The sequence below is a fragment of the Trichomycterus rosablanca genome, chromosome 23, assembly GCF_030014385.1.
Source record: "Trichomycterus rosablanca isolate fTriRos1 chromosome 23, fTriRos1.hap1, whole genome shotgun sequence".
Lineage (NCBI taxonomy): Eukaryota > Metazoa > Chordata > Actinopteri > Siluriformes > Trichomycteridae > Trichomycterus > Trichomycterus rosablanca.
The window spans coordinates 17,538,317-17,557,852 of record NC_086010.1 but is presented as its reverse complement, the minus strand read 5'-3'; the positions used below and the strand labels follow the sequence as shown (position 1 = coordinate 17,557,852).

At 44.7% G+C, this 19,536-nt stretch overlaps 1 protein-coding gene across 1 annotated transcript in view; it reads right to left on the bottom strand.

Moving 5' to 3' along the window:
- Positions 1-1,542: 1,542 nt before the first annotated feature.
- The window catches only part of boc (BOC cell adhesion associated, oncogene regulated), a 50,492-nt gene continuing 32,498 nt past the window's right edge, over positions 1,543-19,536 (bottom strand). Inside the window, exons 2-19 of the mRNA XM_062985231.1 lie at positions 18,828-18,943; positions 17,541-17,828; positions 11,680-11,826; positions 10,981-11,124; positions 10,517-10,810; positions 8,823-9,095; positions 8,440-8,705; positions 7,693-7,858; positions 7,537-7,605; positions 6,265-6,483; positions 5,561-5,739; positions 5,380-5,479; positions 5,157-5,279; positions 4,886-5,068; positions 4,440-4,642; positions 4,262-4,350; positions 3,808-3,956; positions 1,543-2,715 (exon numbers count right to left, since the gene is read on the bottom strand). Of these exons, the coding sequence (XP_062841301.1) occupies positions 2,603-2,715; positions 3,808-3,956; positions 4,262-4,350; positions 4,440-4,642; positions 4,886-5,068; positions 5,157-5,279; positions 5,380-5,479; positions 5,561-5,739; positions 6,265-6,483; positions 7,537-7,605; positions 7,693-7,858; positions 8,440-8,705; positions 8,823-9,095; positions 10,517-10,810; positions 10,981-11,124; positions 11,680-11,826; positions 17,541-17,828; positions 18,828-18,943 (3,121 nt within the window). The 3' untranslated portion in view covers positions 1,543-2,602. The remainder of the gene's footprint in view (positions 2,716-3,807; positions 3,957-4,261; positions 4,351-4,439; positions 4,643-4,885; positions 5,069-5,156; positions 5,280-5,379; positions 5,480-5,560; positions 5,740-6,264; positions 6,484-7,536; positions 7,606-7,692; positions 7,859-8,439; positions 8,706-8,822; positions 9,096-10,516; positions 10,811-10,980; positions 11,125-11,679; positions 11,827-17,540; positions 17,829-18,827; positions 18,944-19,536) is intronic.

Below are 19,536 nucleotides of genomic sequence, written 5' to 3'. Positions count from 1 at the left end.
ATCCAGCACCAAAAGTCTTTTTCCTCTATTTAAATGTAAAATATTTGTTCTAATTTCAGGCATGCAGGAGGCCTGTAGCTTATAAGCATTTCTGTGTTTATTCGGACATGTAATTATCCTGCATATTCTTAATATACTTAATTTAAAATAAGTTTAATTTGGAATCCCCTGGCAGCCAAGTGGAGTATAAACAGTAAATAGTTTTATTTAGCTATGAGGAACAATACATTGTCGAGCATTCCAAATTAGATTGAAGTTGTGAATCTAAATTTAATGAAAGGGTGAATGTGTTACCCTGAGATGGACTGGTGCCCCGTAGAGAGTTTATTCCTGGTTTGTTCCGAGTCTCTGCGACTCTGACCAGGATGAAGCCGCTGCAGTAAATTTGTAAATATATAAATAAAAAAAATACTCACTATGCTGCCCCCTAGCGGCCATCGTTGATATTGTTTAAAGTAAATAGAAAGACTCACTTTGTAAACGTTTTAAACACTGTCTGATTATTTATTTATTACTTATTAAATTAATTTCCTCCTAAAAACAGAAAAATCACGTCGTTATGAAATGTAAACTATGAAATATAAATGGCCATAAATTGTAAGAATGTTTATCTTTAATCCTTTATGTTTTTCAAGACAACTATTTAGTTTAAAATGGTTTATCAGGCCTACATTTAAATAATCCGGTTTTATATCATGTTGGAGTTTTGGTTAATACGAAGAGAAGGAAACGTTTGACTGTTTATTGATTTCTTAAGTGATAAATGTAATAAAGAGCATAATTCAGCAGAATATAGTGGGAGCCACAGCATCACAGGTCCTGGTGAGCTGGATTGTTTTCTCATTTTTTGGAGTATTGGCTCCAATTGACTGTTACTAAGTGTAAATGAAATCCAGTGATGGATTGACACCCTGTCCAGAATGTATTGATGCTTTGAGACCAGTGTTTGCGGGGGTGGGACCCACCGCGACAAGGATGAAACGACTGGTTGAAATAATTGAATGAGCAGATTTTACATGCAGTTCCATCACTTCACCAGCAGATGTCACCATTATACTGCATTTGGTGCAATTTACATTTACATTTTCAACATTTATTAGACGATTTTATCCAAAGCCACTTACAGTACTGTGACAGTATATATTGTCTAAGCAATTGAGGGGTCTAACCTTGCTCAAGGGCCCAACAGTGGCAACCTGGCGGTCGTGAGGCTTGAACCAGCAACCTTTCGATTACTGGTCCAGAACCTTAACCACTAGGCTACAACTAAACTAACCACAGGCTACTAGTCAAAGAAAGCGGTTTGTTTATCCACAGTGAGGCATTTAGAACAAAAAACTACATTCTATAAACTATAGATTTATAGTCAAGACTTGAATTTGTAATCTGCACTTTGCAGTTTGTTGTTTTTTCCCGCTTTAAGAAAAGCCTTTATTCCCTTACATTGATTTAGCAGTACAATATTAAGAATGATAATTTATAAAAAATAAATAAAGTAGAGAGAAAACAGATAGATGCATAAATAATGAGACGATTCATGGTTTCTTTCGCTTTATTTACATGCAATAGTGCTTTAAGTCATGTAACCACAACAGTTTGGTAAACTTCGAAATGAGCTCGTTTTCCTTCATTGTTTCATAGTTCAGCACCGTCATGAAGCTAATACTGATACAGTAGTGTTGATTCTGTAGTCTTGAGTCCACATAATCTAATGGAAAATAAATCACAATTCATTCCATTTCCAGAACCTGTTTTAAGGAGCAACATGTAAAATCCTGGTGTCTGTATTTCATTAAATAATCGTGTGTTTGAATTTATGTGTTTGAACACACATAAATACACATAAATCCTCCATAAAGTTACATGCTGATCATTAAAATCAGGTAATCAAGTGTACTCTAATGCAGCTGTTCATTCCAGGTTTTCTGTTTAGGTTTTAGAAGTATTTATAGTGAGTGTTACTAAAGGCAGGTGTGTATACATTGCATACATTGTTAATACTTTGTTAATGAGGAAATACAGTATATAGTTCTTAGTGAGATATCTACAGAATGTGTGAACACTGGACAGAGTTGCTCATCATCACCGGTTATTCTAAATGGTGTAAATGGTAAGTAGGTACAAATAAAACACTGTTTGAGGTATGTGGAGACATTCAGCATCTGTCTAAATGCACATTTGTCAGTCATTGATACATAAAAAACATCAAGATGATTAAGGTGTGAAGGAAACATGCATCCAAATCTGTACAATCCAGCACCAAAAGTCAGGCACGCAGGAGGCCTGTAGCTTATAAGCATTTCTGGGTCGAACCCAAACCTCACAGCACCACACTGTACAGTCTGAGATGCAAGATAAACCAGCACAGATCTTCATAAATAATATCAAGACGTTCTCATGAATGCAGCCCTAAAATGACCGGATTTAGGGTTCATCTTTTTATCCTGGTGATGATGAGCAAACAGTAATACACGTATCTCTTATAAAACATTCCATATATACAGAATACAAAACTATTTACATGAGCATAAATATATAAATATAAGATCTGTGATACAAAAATAAATACGGTCTCTCTCTTTTTGTTTTAAAGGTTTTTTTCTCATCCGTGTCTTTGATGCTCCTCTAGCTGACGGTCGCTCTGGATCTCTCGGACGTCCTCTTGCACCGGCGTCGTTGTGCCGATGGACTGTAAAGCTGTTAGCAATGGCAATTCTGAAAAAAGATGGAAACATAATTCTTTACAGCCACATTCGACAGGACAGACGAGGTAAGATATGAACAATTGGAGCGTATTGTGGATTTTTTCTACCAAGGTCACAAAGAAAACCCAAACTAGCTACAGGAACACGAATGAGACTGTCGATAGTCAAGCTTTCTTGAAAGCAGCCTTCAGTTAAATGGCAATAAAAAGCTTGCTTGACTATGTACAGTTTTTCTTGTAGTAAAAGGTGACACTTTCCTTTCTGAACTTTATTTTTTTTTGCTATTTTGTTTATGCATTTTAAGCATAGTCAATTCGTCCTCTGCTGCTGGAGACTCCGGTCATGTATATTTGCGCAGTCCACCGACCTTTTCTTATTCGCCCGCCCACATGTTCGGCGAATTCGCGCCCTGAGAGCCACGCACTGATCTCCGCGCTCCTCCACTTCATGTACAGGTACAGCGTCAAAGACCCCACCCACATTAGTCCGGTCTTGAACCCTCCCGGCAGACTTAAATGGCCAATTCTGTCTGCTGCAGGCACGGCCAATTACGCTCACTAGAGGGCGCCCAGCTGACCGGTAAAAAACTTGTAAGAAGCCCTATATGTATGGGCACAGAGAACTCAACAGCTAGCAGAGCTGAGGTTTGAACTCGGGAGTTTAGAATCTCAGCACTGGTGTGCTAGCGAAATCTCCCGCTAGCCGCCATGTACTTTTTAACAGGTTGAACAAGCCCTATTTATGTGGGCACAGAGAAGTCCAACACTGGAGTTAAATATCATATATGTAGCTATATAAATAGTTTCTACCCAGCATCATTTTTAGAAGAGTCACAATGATATTATGAAATGTTTCAATTATTCAGTCACAGAAAAAGAACAGTTGCAAAATTCACGGCAATCCAGAGACGGCTGTTAAACACGTTTCTTACAAGTATTTTATCTTTTATAGTATATTTATTTGTAAGTTTAAAATACGAATGTTTTATATAGTGGCAGCACAGGACATATTTGCACGTTTGCTCCATCGAATGAGTTGTGATTGAGATGTAATTTTATAATAAAAACATTTGTAAAGATTTTAGTTTGTGTGTTTTACTGACCTGCCGTGATCTCGTGCTCTGAATGCAGCTCATCAGCGAGCGTATGAAGCTCCTGACTGAGATCTGGAAAATCTAAAGCCGGGTTCAGCAGCTCCATGGTGGAATCGTCGGGTTCACAGCAGTTCTCCTCTTCCACGTGGCCAGGAACACTGTTCAACACCATCAACACCACGTGAGTCGTCTTTTAAATTAGCCAGTCAAAAGCACAGCGTATAATTCCGCTAATGTAATGACACTGACACCGTAATGACACTGTGAGACGCTATACTTTGAGGATTATATGCCAGAAGTAAAATGTATTATTATTATTATTATTATTAATACCTGATTATCCATACCAGTGGAATTTTGGCTCCCTGTAATTCTACCATATCAGTAAAAAGCACTTAGACTCTTCTGTAGCCTGATCTAAATAAATAAATATGAGGAAACTACTGTGCTTAGATGATCTTACCCAACAGAGTAGTGGTAGGCATGTGGATATCCGTTAGAAAGTCTCTGGGGCAGAAATGAGCCGGTCTCCAGGTCACAATTAGGATCCTCCTGCAACAGAGACAGACGGTCAGTCGTGCATCACATTTAAAATCGTTTTTATGCTTCACTTGATACATGATGTATGTATGCTTGCTTACTCGATGCAGCCCAGGCAGGCAATGCGTGTGCTTTCCATTGGCTGCGTACTCTCCGTTAGGAGCGTAGACTGAATGGCCGGGGGTCAGGTGAGGGTCTGCTGGACAGTGCCCTACTAGAGCCATGCCCTGCATAGGCACCATGGTGTACTGGCAAGACGACACCGGTGCTGCCACCGCCGGAAAGCACATATCTGTAGTTTGCTCTGAAATATAGAAACATTATGTGTTAATTAAGGATAAAAACCTACTTCTAATTATCAGTGTTGTGAGCTTTAAGTAACTCATTATTAAATCAACAATCCAGGCTTTTTTAATCCAACTAAATCAGTGTATAAGTGAGAGCAGCACAAAAATCATTTGACACATTTCACTGATGTAAGAAAGGAACAGAAAACCTGCTGGATGAAAACTGGTGGCTAGATTAAGGGTAGTAGACGTTTACTCACTTTGCTTGGCCCAGGCTCTCCACAAACAGAACGGAATAAACGCCACGATGATGAAGACGAGCGCCCCGAGGACAACCACGCCCACGATGAGGTAAGGTAAATCGCTGGGGCGTGGCACGGGCCCGCCGGACTCTGGCCGATGGGAGGACGTCTCCGGTGTGGTGTGCTTCTGATTGAGTCGAGCTGAAAACCAGAGTGAAAGAATAACGACCGTGTGTCCGGATCTACTCGACACATTGATTGACGCACGGTAAAAAAATGAGAGGCTCACCTTTAGTTTCTAGGATGACGACGTTCCCGAACTCGCTGACTCCTCCCTCGTTAAAACACTGCATCTTGATGTCGTACGCTGTTTCAGGCTGCAGGCTGGTGATGGCGTGCCAGTATCGGTCACCTTTACAACACACAACACACAGTACCAGGTTAATTCCAAGTCCTTTATTAATAGTATGATAAATACGTGCTACTGTTGACAATAAATCAAGCACACGTACCTTCCACGACGTCTCTCTTATAGTCGCTGTCGTTATCGCTGTCGGTGGGTCGATAATAGATGTAGAAGCCGTAAATAGGTGTGTTATTCACCGGCATGTACTGAGAACATAAAACAAGACATTTAGCACGTGTACACAGTATAACCTGAACATAATTCAGTGCAGCCAAACATGTACTCACAGTCCACTTGAGAATGATGGTGGTCTCGTTAATGGCTTCAGAGTAAGTAATGTAGGGACCGTCCACAGGCCGGGCGTTGGTCTGGCTGCTTCCCATTACCGTGTAGGCTTTGGAGGGTGCGCTTGGTGGACTGGCCCCCAACACGTTCACCGCCAAAACCCGAAATTTATACGAGGTCCCTGTGATGCACAGACAGAACAATGTTAAAAGTACAATCTAGGTTCTGTAAAGCTGTATTTGTATCTAAACTCATTATTTATTTACTCATTATTTTAATAAGATACACAGGGCCCTACTAATTCAACATCTTGGACATTTTGACTGAGCGATTGCTAACTGAATTGCCGTAGGATTGCTAGGATGCCTCATAGTGCAGATTAACCAGTAATTGTGAGGCACTTGAACGCTGCACGAGCGAAAAATGGGAATTCGCTAAACACAAACCTTACATTTAGAATTTTACGGTCCGTGGCGCGATTTTCACGGCCGTGAATTAGGCAGGGGCTTAATTACATGGTTATAATGAGAGCAGCTCATAATAAGTTGTTCATGACAAAATTGAACTGAACTACTTTAACTATCTGTATGCTGGTAGATGGTGCTTTCAAAGCCTAACGCTACATTACAAGACATTTATTGTACTGAAGCAGAAATGCAGCGGGATGCAGCCGACACTGATCAGAATCCGACGCGACGCCGCTCACCTTTCTCCAGGCCTTTGATCTGTACCGAGAGGCGCGTCGGGGAGATGTTGTCCTCCGCCACCTCCCATTCGCCGCTGCCTCCTCCTTCCTTCCTCAGCTTTTTGAACTCCACCCGGAAGCACTGGATGGGGAAGCCGCGGTTTCCGCGCGGGATCCACGTCACGTAGGCCGAGGTCTCGGACGCCGTGGTTACGGTCGGTCTGTCCGGAGCTTCGGGGGCTGTGAGGGGACGGACAGGGTGACGGGGTGTCAAAAACGTGACGCGGGAATCGTATGAAGTACGCATGCAAACGGCACGTTACGACTTAAAGACTTACGGTCGTCCGTAATCTGAGTTCGGATTGAAAGAGGTGAAGAAACAGAACAATGTTAGTACACAGACAGAGATCAGAGAAATTAGATTCTATAACAGTTAGTTATTGATAGAAAACAGTATTAGTGGTTAGCTGAGAGAGGTTAACATACTTTCTAGTCTATTAATAAGTCATGACAATTGTACAATGTTGGAAAAAGTATTTGCCCCCACCCAATTCGTCCTATTTATTACATTTACATCATTTAGCCGATGCTTTTTATTCAAAGTGACTTACAGTACTGTGACAGTATACAGTCTAAGCAATTGAGGGTTAAGGGCCTTGCTTAAGGGCCTAATAGTGGCGACCTGGCAGTGGTGGGGCTTGAACCAGTGACCTTTTGATTACTAGTCCAGTACTTTACCCACAGGCTACAACTGTAGTTAGATCTTCCAACTAATAAAAAACACTTTTAAATGCTCGTTCGATTTATTAAAAATATATATATATTTATTCAAAACCTGAATCACCCATGTGAAAAAGTAATTACCCCCTAAACCTAATAACTGGTTGTGCCACCTTTGCTGTTGATGATCTATAACAATTACAATAATAATCAAAAACAGATGGAGCGCCTTTATTTTTCATATATACATGTACACGCGTATAGTACAATTAAATTCTCTGTCCGCATATCACAGCTATTGTCTGAAAGCTAGGGGTTAAGCGCAGGGTCAGCAATGTTCCGGCTCCCCTACAGGCGTGAAGGTTAACAGCTTTGCTCAGTGGTCCAAAATAGGCAGCACAGCAGTGCTGGAATGCGAACCACAAAACGAGAAATTGGGAATGGGGCAGATACTTTGTGTATATGTGTCCATTATGACATGAATAAAGATCAGTCCACATGTGATCAGTAAGAAATAGAGACACTCTGATCATCCCAACTGGTTCTGTAAATAATAAATCAGCAGGAACTTACGCGACAGCCGTGACGGTGACGACACCGGAGTCTTGGGCCGTTCTGCCGCTCCGCCCACACTCTTCCGACCTACTGACCAGACAGACACACGCTGAGCATGCATGTACCGAAAGCTACTTTTACTCTAGTGATCCGACGACAGTTTAGCAGCTGTACCTTTCCCGGTTCTGAAGGTCATCATAGCAGGCTGACCCAGTCCGGCGCAGTTTTTAGCTGCCATCTCGACCTCGTACAGGCTGGCTGGCTGCAGCTTGGCCAGAACGAGCTTGTTTTCCAAACCGGAGATGTTCTTTATCATCCACTCCCCAAACGAGTCTCCGGCCTGGGAGGAAGAAAGAACAAAACTCATCTCTAGGACATGAATATTATGTGTCATTAGATTATCTAAGCAGTCGTGTAAACATGCAGGCGGCTCCTGCACTTAGGAGGCGCCACAGTGGACCTGGTTCACGTACCGGACTGTCTGACACGAGTTCCCTCTTTATATCCGGGCTTGGGAGCAGCACTGAGAGCGCACTGACTACTTCAGCCACTCCCGCCCTTTGACATTAGGCAATTAGGTCCAGACTTGCCAATTTACTTATTTTATTAGGATTTTAATGTCATGTTTTACACACTTTGGTTACATTCATGACAGAACAGGTAGTTACTGGTTCTCACTTGCACGTCTTTGTACTATGGAAGGAAACCGGAGCTCCTGGAGGAAACCCACGCAGACACGGGGAGAACATGCAAACTCCACACAGAAAGGACCCGGACCACTCCACCTGGGAATCGTGAGGCGACAGTGCTACCCACCGAGCCACCGTGCCGCCCCCTCTGACTTGCAAATAGCACTGCTGAGATTCGAACCCTGGATCCCCAGATCTCTTAAAGTTAAATGTATAAGTTGCAGCATTTTACCTTTCTGTACCTGACGATGTACTCCATCACAGGCGCCCCACCGTCATGCCGAGGTGCCCAGATGAGCTCGTAGTAGTCCGCCGTGCCGGTGCGCGGCTGGCTGAGAATGACCGGAGCTTCGGCGGGCGAGACGTTTCCAGGAATCTCCGAGCAGTCCACGAGAAGCTCCATGCTGGGCGCCACGGGTCGTCCCGGGGCCTGCTCGCGCAGAACCTTATCGGGGCTCATGGGCCGAATGAGGGGCAGCCGGCCTGTCCGCGGGGGTGCTGTGAGGAAACCAAGATGAGTTAAAGGAGTTAGTTCAAATAACAGTTATTAAAATGAATGATTTTGCTCTAACATCATATTTACTGTATATAGAAATAAGAATCCTCGGGACGTACCAGAAGGCAGCGTGAGAAGCCGTACAGCAGCCTGAGCTCCGCCCACCCAGTTCTCGGCCATGCACTGGTAGACGCCGTCGTCCTGCGGCCCCAGGTTGATGAGGCGCAGAGACTGCGAGGAGGGGTGGTGGTGCGACGACGTGCTGATTGGCTGGGCGTTGTGGAGCCAAACCACGCTGGGTGCCGGATTTCCCCGAACCTGGCAGCTGAGCCTGATCGTGTCGCCCCACACGGGCTCCTGCGGCAGCGGCTCGATCTGCACCTGAGGAGGCTCTGAGAAAAGATTCAAGATTAATGGTTATTTTATTGATGCCCCCTTTGCCGTCTTTCCATTTACATGACCGCTACCAGCCTGGAGGGTCCGGGCTAACATGTGCTTTCTCTAAAAGTAAATTCTGCTGCATATATCAGCAATAACAAGTGCACCGTACGGATATTAGAGTTCACAGATGTCTTGATTGATAAATAAGAAACACAGTAAGTCCATTCCTCCCACCCAGAGAGCGGAACATACGCCCTCCTGATCATTGATGGCTACGGGCGTACAGTCAGCCTATTTTTTGAGTCGTTTTTTATTTTTCTCGTCCTCTTGCTACGTGTTCCAGCTCTTTCCTCTCTACTTTATTTGCAGTTGATGGTTGGCTGCTAGTGAAACAGCAAGCACTCGTTAGGGCAGCAGCAGCCCCGGTTTAATTAATCACAGCTGCCAAAAGACAAGCGAAGAAAAACAACCCCATTAGCGTCCTGGCTACTCAACCCACCCCCATCACACACACACACACACACACACACCAGCGTTCACGGTTGCATTAGTTGTAAAATAAATCAAACATACTTTACAGGAGGTTGTAATTTAATGCTAATCATGCTAATGGAAACACTAATGGAAAACTCCTGGCGGTTCGCCTCTGTGCAAATCGAAAACATAAAATGAATCTTGTGTATTTGTAATATTGGATAATAGCGATGCCGAACTAATGCAAACAGTGTGTTTCATCTGCACGCAACCCTGTTCTATGCCAAAAATTTGATCTGAGGGGATGAGAGAGGTATTCTGCCCTATTTTTTCTATTTATGCAGTTTTTCCCCCAATTTCTCTCCCTGAAATAGTCGTATCCAATTACCTGATTTGTATTTCACCTCTAATGCTGACCGAGGAGGGCCTTAGCTCATATGGAGATCCGTATTGCACATGGAAAGTCATGCACCGATTTCCATCCAGCCAGCAGAGGTCGTAACTGCAGCAGTTATTATTTTTTAAATACATTTTATCCCCTTTTCTTCCAATTTAGTGTAGCCAATCTGCTCCTGGGGACCCAGACGGCATCCAAGGTGGGGTGTATATTCGCCTGACACACACTCCCTCAGACGCGTGCACAATCCCTTGTTATTGTTCTATACTTCGGTGGATCTGTGTGTGAAAGAAAGCCACGCCCTGATCTCTGCGCTCCTTCACTTTCTGTACAGGCGCCCTGGGCAACCGAGATCCTTACCCAGCGCTGATACCCCCACCCTTAGTCCGGTCTTTCCCACCCAGCCGACTGGAAGCCAATTGTGGCTGGTAGAAAGCGCCCAGCCGATGGGTAGCAGAGCCGAGATTCGAACCCACCAGTTCTGAGGAAACCCTACGTCCCTCCCACCCTCGGACCAGCCACCACAAAATTTACATCCGACTTCGTACTACGAACACTCACCGATCACTTGTACATCGTACAGCACGGTGGCGGCGCCCGGTGCGGCCATGCCGTTGTGGGCGTGGCAGGCGTACGTGCCCGAGTCCTTGTCGCCCACGGCATCGATCAGCAGGTTGCTGAGCAGGAAGCGGGTGTTGTTCTGGGGCCGCAGGTCACGACCGTCCTTCGCCCAGGTGACCTGAGGAGTCGGGGTGCCGCTAGCCACGCATTCCAACACCAACCGGTGGCCTTTACGGACGGTCATGGATCTGGAGGCTGGGGGGTAGATGATCCGCGCCGCCTCGGACGTCGAGCCTGCCAGGCAGAGACAGAGACGCTGTTTAAAGCTTTGCTATGGCGACTTAAAAGACCATAGAAGATCACTGCGTGCTATATATAAATATATACTGTATATACTGTATATATATATATATATATATATATATATATATACAGTATATGTGGCCTTTGTATTTTTTACTCACGGCGTACGCGGAGACGGTCAGTAGATGTAGAGGTCTTGATCTCCTGGGTGACCGGATTGTACGCAGCACATTTATAAGGTCCCTCGTCTTCCTGTGTGGCGTTCGCTATCTGCAGGTTCCCCGACGGCATGATCAAGTAGTTCCCTGCGGCCACAGATAGAGGGCAGAGGTTACACGCCCGGCGTACACTGACAAACCACCACGGCTACTTGTTTTTTGGAGCAATGAATAGGTACTGCTGTAGCTTGGTGGTTAGGGTACTAGTCCAGTAATCAGAAGGTTGCCGGTTCAAGTCCCACCACTGCCAGGTTGCCACTGTTGGGGCCTTGGGCAAGGCCCTTAATCCTCTGTAAGTCGCTTTGGATAAAAGCCGAACATGTAAATGATGGTCATGTTTTAGGGGAAGCATAAAGCCAGGGCAAAACAAGAAACCAGTAGGGACTGGATTATTAAAACGGAGCCAACAGCTGCCATCACTGCATACCGGGGATGGCAAGGGGCACATTTAGGAATTTACAAATGTCACAAATAATTGGAGGGAGAAGTTTCCACCTATTCCTGTTTAAGTGGCTTATCAGTGGTAGATAACAACAAAAGGCGTTCCAGGAAAATCGCTCACTGGGAAGCAGATAAACCGAAGCAGGACTGAGAGTGAACAAAACAAACGGACGAATAAGAAGGGTTTTTTTTATTTGTTACCTTTGGACGTCTCGAGCCACTCCTGCTTGACGCTGTAGCGGACCTGAGCCTGGGGTTGGCTCTCGGGTAGGTGGCACTCGATCACCGCCGTGTTTCCCTCGTCCACCTCGATCTCCTGCTGGTCATCGGGCTCGAAATCACGCAGCTCTGCACACACACACACACAGAAACGCTTCGTTTAACGTCCAAATTTACTACTATGTGTACTCACTCATGGGTTGGTGCTGGAGCCTATCCCAGCTTTTCAATGGGCGCAAGACACACAGTAACACCCTGGACGGGGCGCCAGTCCATCGCAGGGCAAGCACACACACACCCATTCACCTACAGGGCAATTCAGTGTCTCCAATTAACTTGACTGCATGTTTTTGGACTGTGGGAGGCAACCGGAGCTCCCGGAGGAAACCCACGCTGACACGGGGAGAACGTGCAAACTCCGCAGAGAAAGGACCCGGACCGCCCCGCCTGGGGATCGAACCCAGGACCTTCTTGCTGTGAGGCAACAGTGCTACCCACCGAGCCACTCTTACTATGTGTAGTGCAATCAAGATTAAAATAAGATTAAACTGTCGAAAACAAAGAGTACAGCCTCCAGACATTTTCCAAATAGGAAATTAGAAATAAAGGCGCTTTTGGTTGGATATGTAATAGACAGACGCTCGACAGTTTAAGACTAGAGACAGGAAGTCTGATTCTCTCGACCTCTGGTTTGCCCATGAGCTAAAATGAGGTCAAAAGCCAAAAGGACCTTCAACATTTCGCCAAAAGTAAACCAGTTTGTGCTGCAATGGCTCAGCCAGACTCAGTTCGACCGCTGCATTGCAGCGCAAACTGGTTTACTTTATTTACTTTATTTACAGAACTACAGAATTACTTTTCCCATTCTAATATGATCAGAATGTTCTATAACTGCATGACTCATGAATACAGGCTTGTTCCATTGTTCTGAGGTTTCGTGAGCTCTCGGTTCTCATTGGCGTACACTGCACCCCCCTGTACGGCAGGCTGGGATGAATCAGGGGTGGTTATGATTCGATTGCAACCCAAAATAATGATGGTTAGCTAGTGAACTTAACGTATGTGAACGTATCTGAACACCGGCAAAAACAGAGGCAGTGCAACGGCATTCTGGGACAAGTAGTGAGTACACTGATTAGAACGTACTCTAAAATTGTATGTATAGAAACCAAAATTGCACATATAGAATCTAAAATTAGTATTTATTTAACTTGTAAACAAATATTAAACAAATTTATTGTGAATCCATGCAAACAGTCTGTCATCTGTTGTAAAAACTAATTATTAAATAAGAGAGGTGTAAGTGCAACCAAAAATCAACTAATCTAAACCACACACACACACACACACACACACACACACCACTTCAGAGCAGACGAGCGTCCCAGGATCTGTAAAGATGAAACGCAGCCTGAGAGAGAGACAGAAAACCAGCGTGATGCTCCGTTTGCTAAATCAATCAGGGCCTTTTTTTTTTACAGCTCTCCCCTGCCTGCCCAGTCCTGACTCTCCCGAATTCCAGCCAGCACACCTTTAACCTTCCACTCCAACCCCCACGCTCCAAAACCCTCACATTCCTGATCTAAGTACCCCCACATGACTCGAGTCGAGTCTCAGGTGTACCGGGGAAGGGGGGGGGGTCTGGAAGCAGACGAGGCTGAGAGAGGACACTGACGCGTTTGTTAGGCTGACGGATCGTACGTCTGCTATTAAAGTAGACGAGAAAGTGACGAATGACTCCGGCGACGGCCAAATTACGCCGGAATGCGGTGCCGTGCAGAGTCGTCCGTTGTTTCTAATCGCTCGGGGGGACGACACATCTGCAGAAAAACGAGCAGCAGAACAGCGCTGGATTCAGGCTGCGTCTAAGACGTACCATGTAAAATGAGTCCGGCGTTATGTTTACATACAGTTTAGTGTGGCTATGTGATTTGGGATTCTTTATAGGCGACATGGACAGCATTGTGTGTTATACGCATCCAAAAATTAATATTTACCAGCCAAATGAAAGAGGAAACTGACTCAGTAAAGCAGATAAACTAAAGAAACTTGTACTTCTGACCAGAATACATAACTAGGGCCCACTAAATTCAAAAATTCACATTTCATAGAATAAATAGAAGCTACAATACACAGCACAGCTACCTTAATAGATGAATGTAAACCTAGAACATCCACCGACGGTCTCAAATACGAAAATCCTCGTCCGTGTTTTCGTCCGTAAACTTAGTTACCCGGGTGGTGTTTTTAGCTGCTTTACTTCGACATCTTGGACTTTCTGACTAAGCGATTACTAACTGAATTGCCGTAGGATTGCTAAGACGCCTCATAGTGCAGATTAACCAGTAAACGTGAGGCACTTGAACGCAGCACGAATGAAAAATGTTACATCGCTAAAAACAAACTTTAAATTTTGAATTTCACAGCAAACGGCTCGTTGTACAGTCCGTGACATGATTAGGTAGGGCCTTATATGTATAATGTACACAAAAATTTACAGAGAAGCTTATACTTCAACTCATAATAATCTGATTATTGCAGATTTTTGCTACTAACAGATCTAAATCTATTTCCTGGACTTTGCCTGAAGTTTTGCAGTTTGATGGTTCTGTACATGTGCTGCACACGGACTGCGCTTGTACGTGTGAAGGCCGAGGCTGAACGTGTGCTTTGTGTGTTTAAGGTACACCCAGAATACAGTGTGTAGTGAATTACGTGTGTAGGCCCTGACAGGCCTGAGAGCAAGGGATGCTGGGAGTCTCTTAAGATTAATGGTATTTATAAAATGGATCTGCCTTGGGTCCAAGTCCACTTGGCAGTATATTCATACATGCTGCAGGCTTACTTAGCATTCATCATTTTTATGTCCGGGGCTGCTGAGCCCCTGTGTGTGTGTGTGTGTGTGTGTGTGTGTGTGTGTGTGTGTGTGTGTGTGTGTGTGTGTGAATATAAACACGCTGACAACGTTATTTCTGTATTGCATCAGTTTGGACAAGTGTGAGATCATAATTTTAATACCTTTACTGTCGTTGCATTTTCACCCTTTTGCTCCAAATTTAGTCATTTAGTCATAGCCAATCCAAATGTAACTTCCTTCGCCGCTCACAGAGAGCGGTAGGGCGTACAGAGTGTCAAGCATTTCTCACGCAGGCGCACTGAGCAGACAGCAGAGGGCGCAACTGCAGAAGCAACCCGTTCGATCTTCTCTCCCTCAGACACAGCCAGTCCATACACAGTCAATATATTGAACTCGACAGAACGTTGTGCACTCATACGACACATTTTAGTTTTGCCAAGGGTCAGGGCTTTTAAAAAAATGAATTCCATGTTTGTTTAATGTAATTTTGTACATAATTACTAAGGTCCTACTCATTTAACAGCCGTGATACGAGCCGTTCCTCGTGTAATACGCAATTTGCTGTGAAATAAAAAATGTAAGGTTTGTGTTTGGCGATTTACCATTTTTCATTCGTGCTGCGTTCAAGTGTCTCAAGATCACTGGTTAATCTGCACTATGAGGCGTCCTAGCAATCCTACGGCAATTCAGTTAGCAATCGCTCAGTCAAAATGTCCCCGATGTCGAAGTAAAGCAGGTAAAAACACGACTCAGGTAACTGAGTTTGGAAAACTAACAACCAATTCTGTGGACTCAGAGGAGGGGACTGAGGGGTCTTTAGGACAGTACTTCAATTGTTCAGGTAGCTGCGCTGTGTATTGTGCATTGTTTTTGGGCCCTAATTATAATCACGACAATAAAAAATGTGCTTGATTTTGTTTGCACTTTTGCTGAGAAGCCTAAATAAACAAATACCACGGTGAACAGGAGCTGGCAGACCACAGCAAACAAACAGAAGGAAATCCAATCTGATGACGAGCGCTTATCGGTCCTGAATCATTTAATCAGTAAGTCGTACTGACTGAAACATCTGTAGCATAAATGCACGTGTGTAGTTACGGGTCGAGACTCGGTGGGTGATCACAATCACGGTTCGGAATGAATTAGCGGCACATTATATACACAGTGTGTGTGTGTGTGTGTGTGAGATGAAATGAGTGTGTGTTGGCTCACGGACGAGGGAGGCTCGCTTGTCTCCGGAGGAATTTAAGCAGAGAGGTTGAAATAAAGCACAGCCCGCGTCGGCCTCTCCGGTGGGAGCGGGTTCAGAAAGAATTCCTCCAGCGGCAGATACCGGGGAGGGAGAGCCGGGCGCTTTCACAGAGCAACAACAAATCAGCAAAGGCTGAAGTATGGAGACAGGGGACGACGCTACACACACACACACACACACACACACACTTGAAGACTTGTACTCTGCCTGATGGAAGAGCGCTCGTTATTAAATTATATCAGGGGCCCGCTCGGGGCTCCGTCAGGTCCCGGTTAAAGGTCGATTAATTCACGGAGGCCTTATCAATTACATCTGATCTGTACGTGCACACACTACCTCCTCGTTCTTAATGTTTCAGGAAATGGGAGGCTAAGAGAGAGGGAGGCACAGAGGTCCAGCTTTAAAAAAGGAGGGAGGCTTTAAAAAAAAAAAAAAAAGTAAAAACAGAGGTCTGGGGAAGGGGGGTAGGGGGGAGGTCGTACCCGGGACTGAAAGTGCTCTTTGAGTGGAGCAAAATTTAACGCTCCATAAAATGCTCTGTGAGCGAGAGAGGCGAGGAGAGGAGCGGGGGGGAGGATGAAGGAAAGTGGTTTTGTCTCATTTGAGAAGGTCAGGGTGGAAACAAAGAGCCCCATCAGGTCTCATCTTCATCCCCGATCCTGCCTCGACTAGTTCGGGCGAAAGTCCACTTCAGACGGAACGTGATCCCAATTCCTCCCGAAAACTTTCTGAACGGAGGAAAGCAGTGGAGAACAGGGAGGAGGCCCCGCACTAATGGGCCCCGTGTCTCTTTCTCCATGCACACACACACACACACACTAGGGCAGTTCACATTACACACCCCTCCCTTACCCGGCCCCAGCACATAATGCCCCACAGCACACACACGGAGCAATTTGGCACTTCACCACCGTACAGAACCGCTGCACACACTCCACCAGTGTCCGACGTACCAGATCCAGAGCCGGCTGAGCCAACGCTGATCACTCATGTTAACACTGCAGTCCTGACACGTCAGTTATAATGCCTAGGGTGGGGCAGAAAACTGTTTACTACCAAAGGGGCACATGTATGTATGAATTAGTTTTTGGGGCAGGGTCAAGGCTGGCACTAAATAACACTAATTGTACACCCGGACAACACGATCTGTCCCTGACTGGTCAGAAAAATCCATTCTGAATTTAGCACTGCCTGCAGCAGACAAAATTCGCCATCAAGTCTGCCGGGTGGGAAAAGGCTGGACTGAAAAGTGGGCAGAGTCTTCAGCGCTGTGCAAGGACTCTGGTTAGTATCCCAAGGTCCTGTATAGGAAGGGCGTGGCTCTCCATGTGCAAATGAACTGAAAATATGGGTAAATAAGGAGGGTGGTGGACTGCGCACGTGTCGGAGGGAGTGTGAGGGAGGCAAAATGACCCCCCTCGGACACACCAGAGTGTCCAGCAGCGAAAGACGAATTGATTTTGCTAAATTGGGAGAAAAGAAAAAATGCGCCATCTAGTGGGCACAATTGGCAGTGCCTGCAGAAGACAAAATTGGGCGTTAAGTCTGCCGGGTGAGAAAAGACCGGACCGAAAGCACAAAGACCCTACAACAGCGGAAGCGCTAACATATCCACACATCAACGTATACAACTAACCGTGGTTAGTAAAGCATAACCCAGTGTGTGTCTTTACATCAACAAACCTGGATGTGTGTCCACACGTACCCTTGAGTAACAATTTCAAATGTACTTACTGGCTGCGGTGATGTTGGCGGGCAGGCTGGCGCGGGCTCCGGCACTGGTACTAGCCACGCACTGGTACCGTCCCAGCGTGGTATTGGAGAGAACCGGGATATGGAGAGCGCCGGGCTGAATCCACACACCCGGTTCTGCCTCGTCACCCGCGGCGAACAGCTCGCGGCCGTTCAGGCGCCAAGTGATGCGGGCGGATGCGGGCTGGGCACGGCAGCGCAGGGTCACGCTGCCCCCCAGTTTCTGCACCACAGAGAGCGGCTCCTCGGTGAAGACCGGCACGTCGTCGTCTGAAACGGTGACATAGAACAGGGGGGTTTATTAGGGGGATTAGGAGGGTCCAAGAGTGGAAGTCGTTTCTGATTAATATGAATAATATGTTTAACAATATAAATCATATTTAAGAAAGGAGATTTGGGTGCTGGATTTAAAACAGGTCAGGAATCACTGTGTGCTCATTACCGCCCCCTCTTTTAATAAACAGTGGTTAAGCTACTGGACTAGTAGTCATAAGGCTGCCAGTTTAAGCCCCACCATTGAATTATTGAATTGTATATAGTGATAAGTCGCTTTGGATAAAAGCGTCTGCTAAATGCCACAAATGTGAATATAATGTAATAAACAAATACATCCTGGCTAACATCAAGTTTAAATAAAGAACTTTATCCCCCGATGGATCGCATCCTGTCCGGGTTTGTTACTGCATCGCCCAGTGATTCCAGGGAAACCTGACCCACCAAGACCCAGACCAGGATGAACTGCTGGTAAAACATGCAAATGAAATGAAAATTTACATTTATCCAGAGTGACTTACAGTTGTGATTGTAAACAGTCCAAGCAATTAAATATTAAGGGCTTTGCTCAAGGGACCAACAGTGGCAACCTGGGAAATGTGGGACTTAAACCAGCAAACTTCTGATTACTAGTGCAGTGCCTTAGCAGGTACAGTGTACAGTTGTTTTCATACTCTTATATACTCTTATATACTCTTATATACTACAATGGTAGCCTTTTGGGTAGCTTTGGGCGATTAATCAAAAGACTGTCAGTTCAAATCTCTGCTATGCAGCCACTGTTGGGCCCTTGAGCAAGGTCCTTTACCCTGGACCTTCCAAAACAAGCTGGAATATGTAGAAAAATCATTTGACTGTACTGTACACGTGTAAATGTATATATGGGAAATAAAGGCGTTCCTTATTTTTACTAAATGCTGCCCGCTTCTAGTGTCAAAGAAAGAAAATGAATATGATAGCAAGGTATCTCTCTACCAAGCTGAACGTTGGACTTACCACTGAGACCAGAAGCAACCTGGAGAAGGCAGAGAAGAGCTGAACAAAGGAGACTAAACACCCTCTGATCCCACGATATCCGCTTCACCATTCTCAACATCTTCCATATACGAGCTCTGCAAGAATAGAAAGAGATGAGGAAATAGTTTCGCAACAGAATACACACGTATACACAATTTTAATACTTCAATACACATCAAGAGCAGGATTTGGGTGGGAAATATGGCTAAAATGTATAAAAAAAAAATATAATAAAGACTTCTGAGTTGCTCGGTAAGAAAAGGTTGCAGATCTACAGACCATTTCTGGCTGGAAATGCATAAGAGCAAAGAGCATTACCGGCCCTGCTCAGTGGGTGGGAGAAATATTGTTAAGAACTTTACTTTATATCAAAATAACACTAAGAAATTAATATATAATATATATATATAAATAAAATGTTTAAATAAAAAGAATAAAGAATAATAACTTCACAAATCCTGCAATAATACTGTTAATTGTACATGTGTAATGCTGCTACACTTAAGATAAGATTCCTTTATTAATCCTGATGGGGGAAATTCGAGTGTAACAGCAGCTCCAGTACAGTGTGAGTACAGTAAATAGAGTAGAATAAAATAAAAATAATATATATATACTGTATATAAACTATGAAATGCAATTACTATTAAACAGCAGTATGACAATCACAACTAAATGATAAACACTA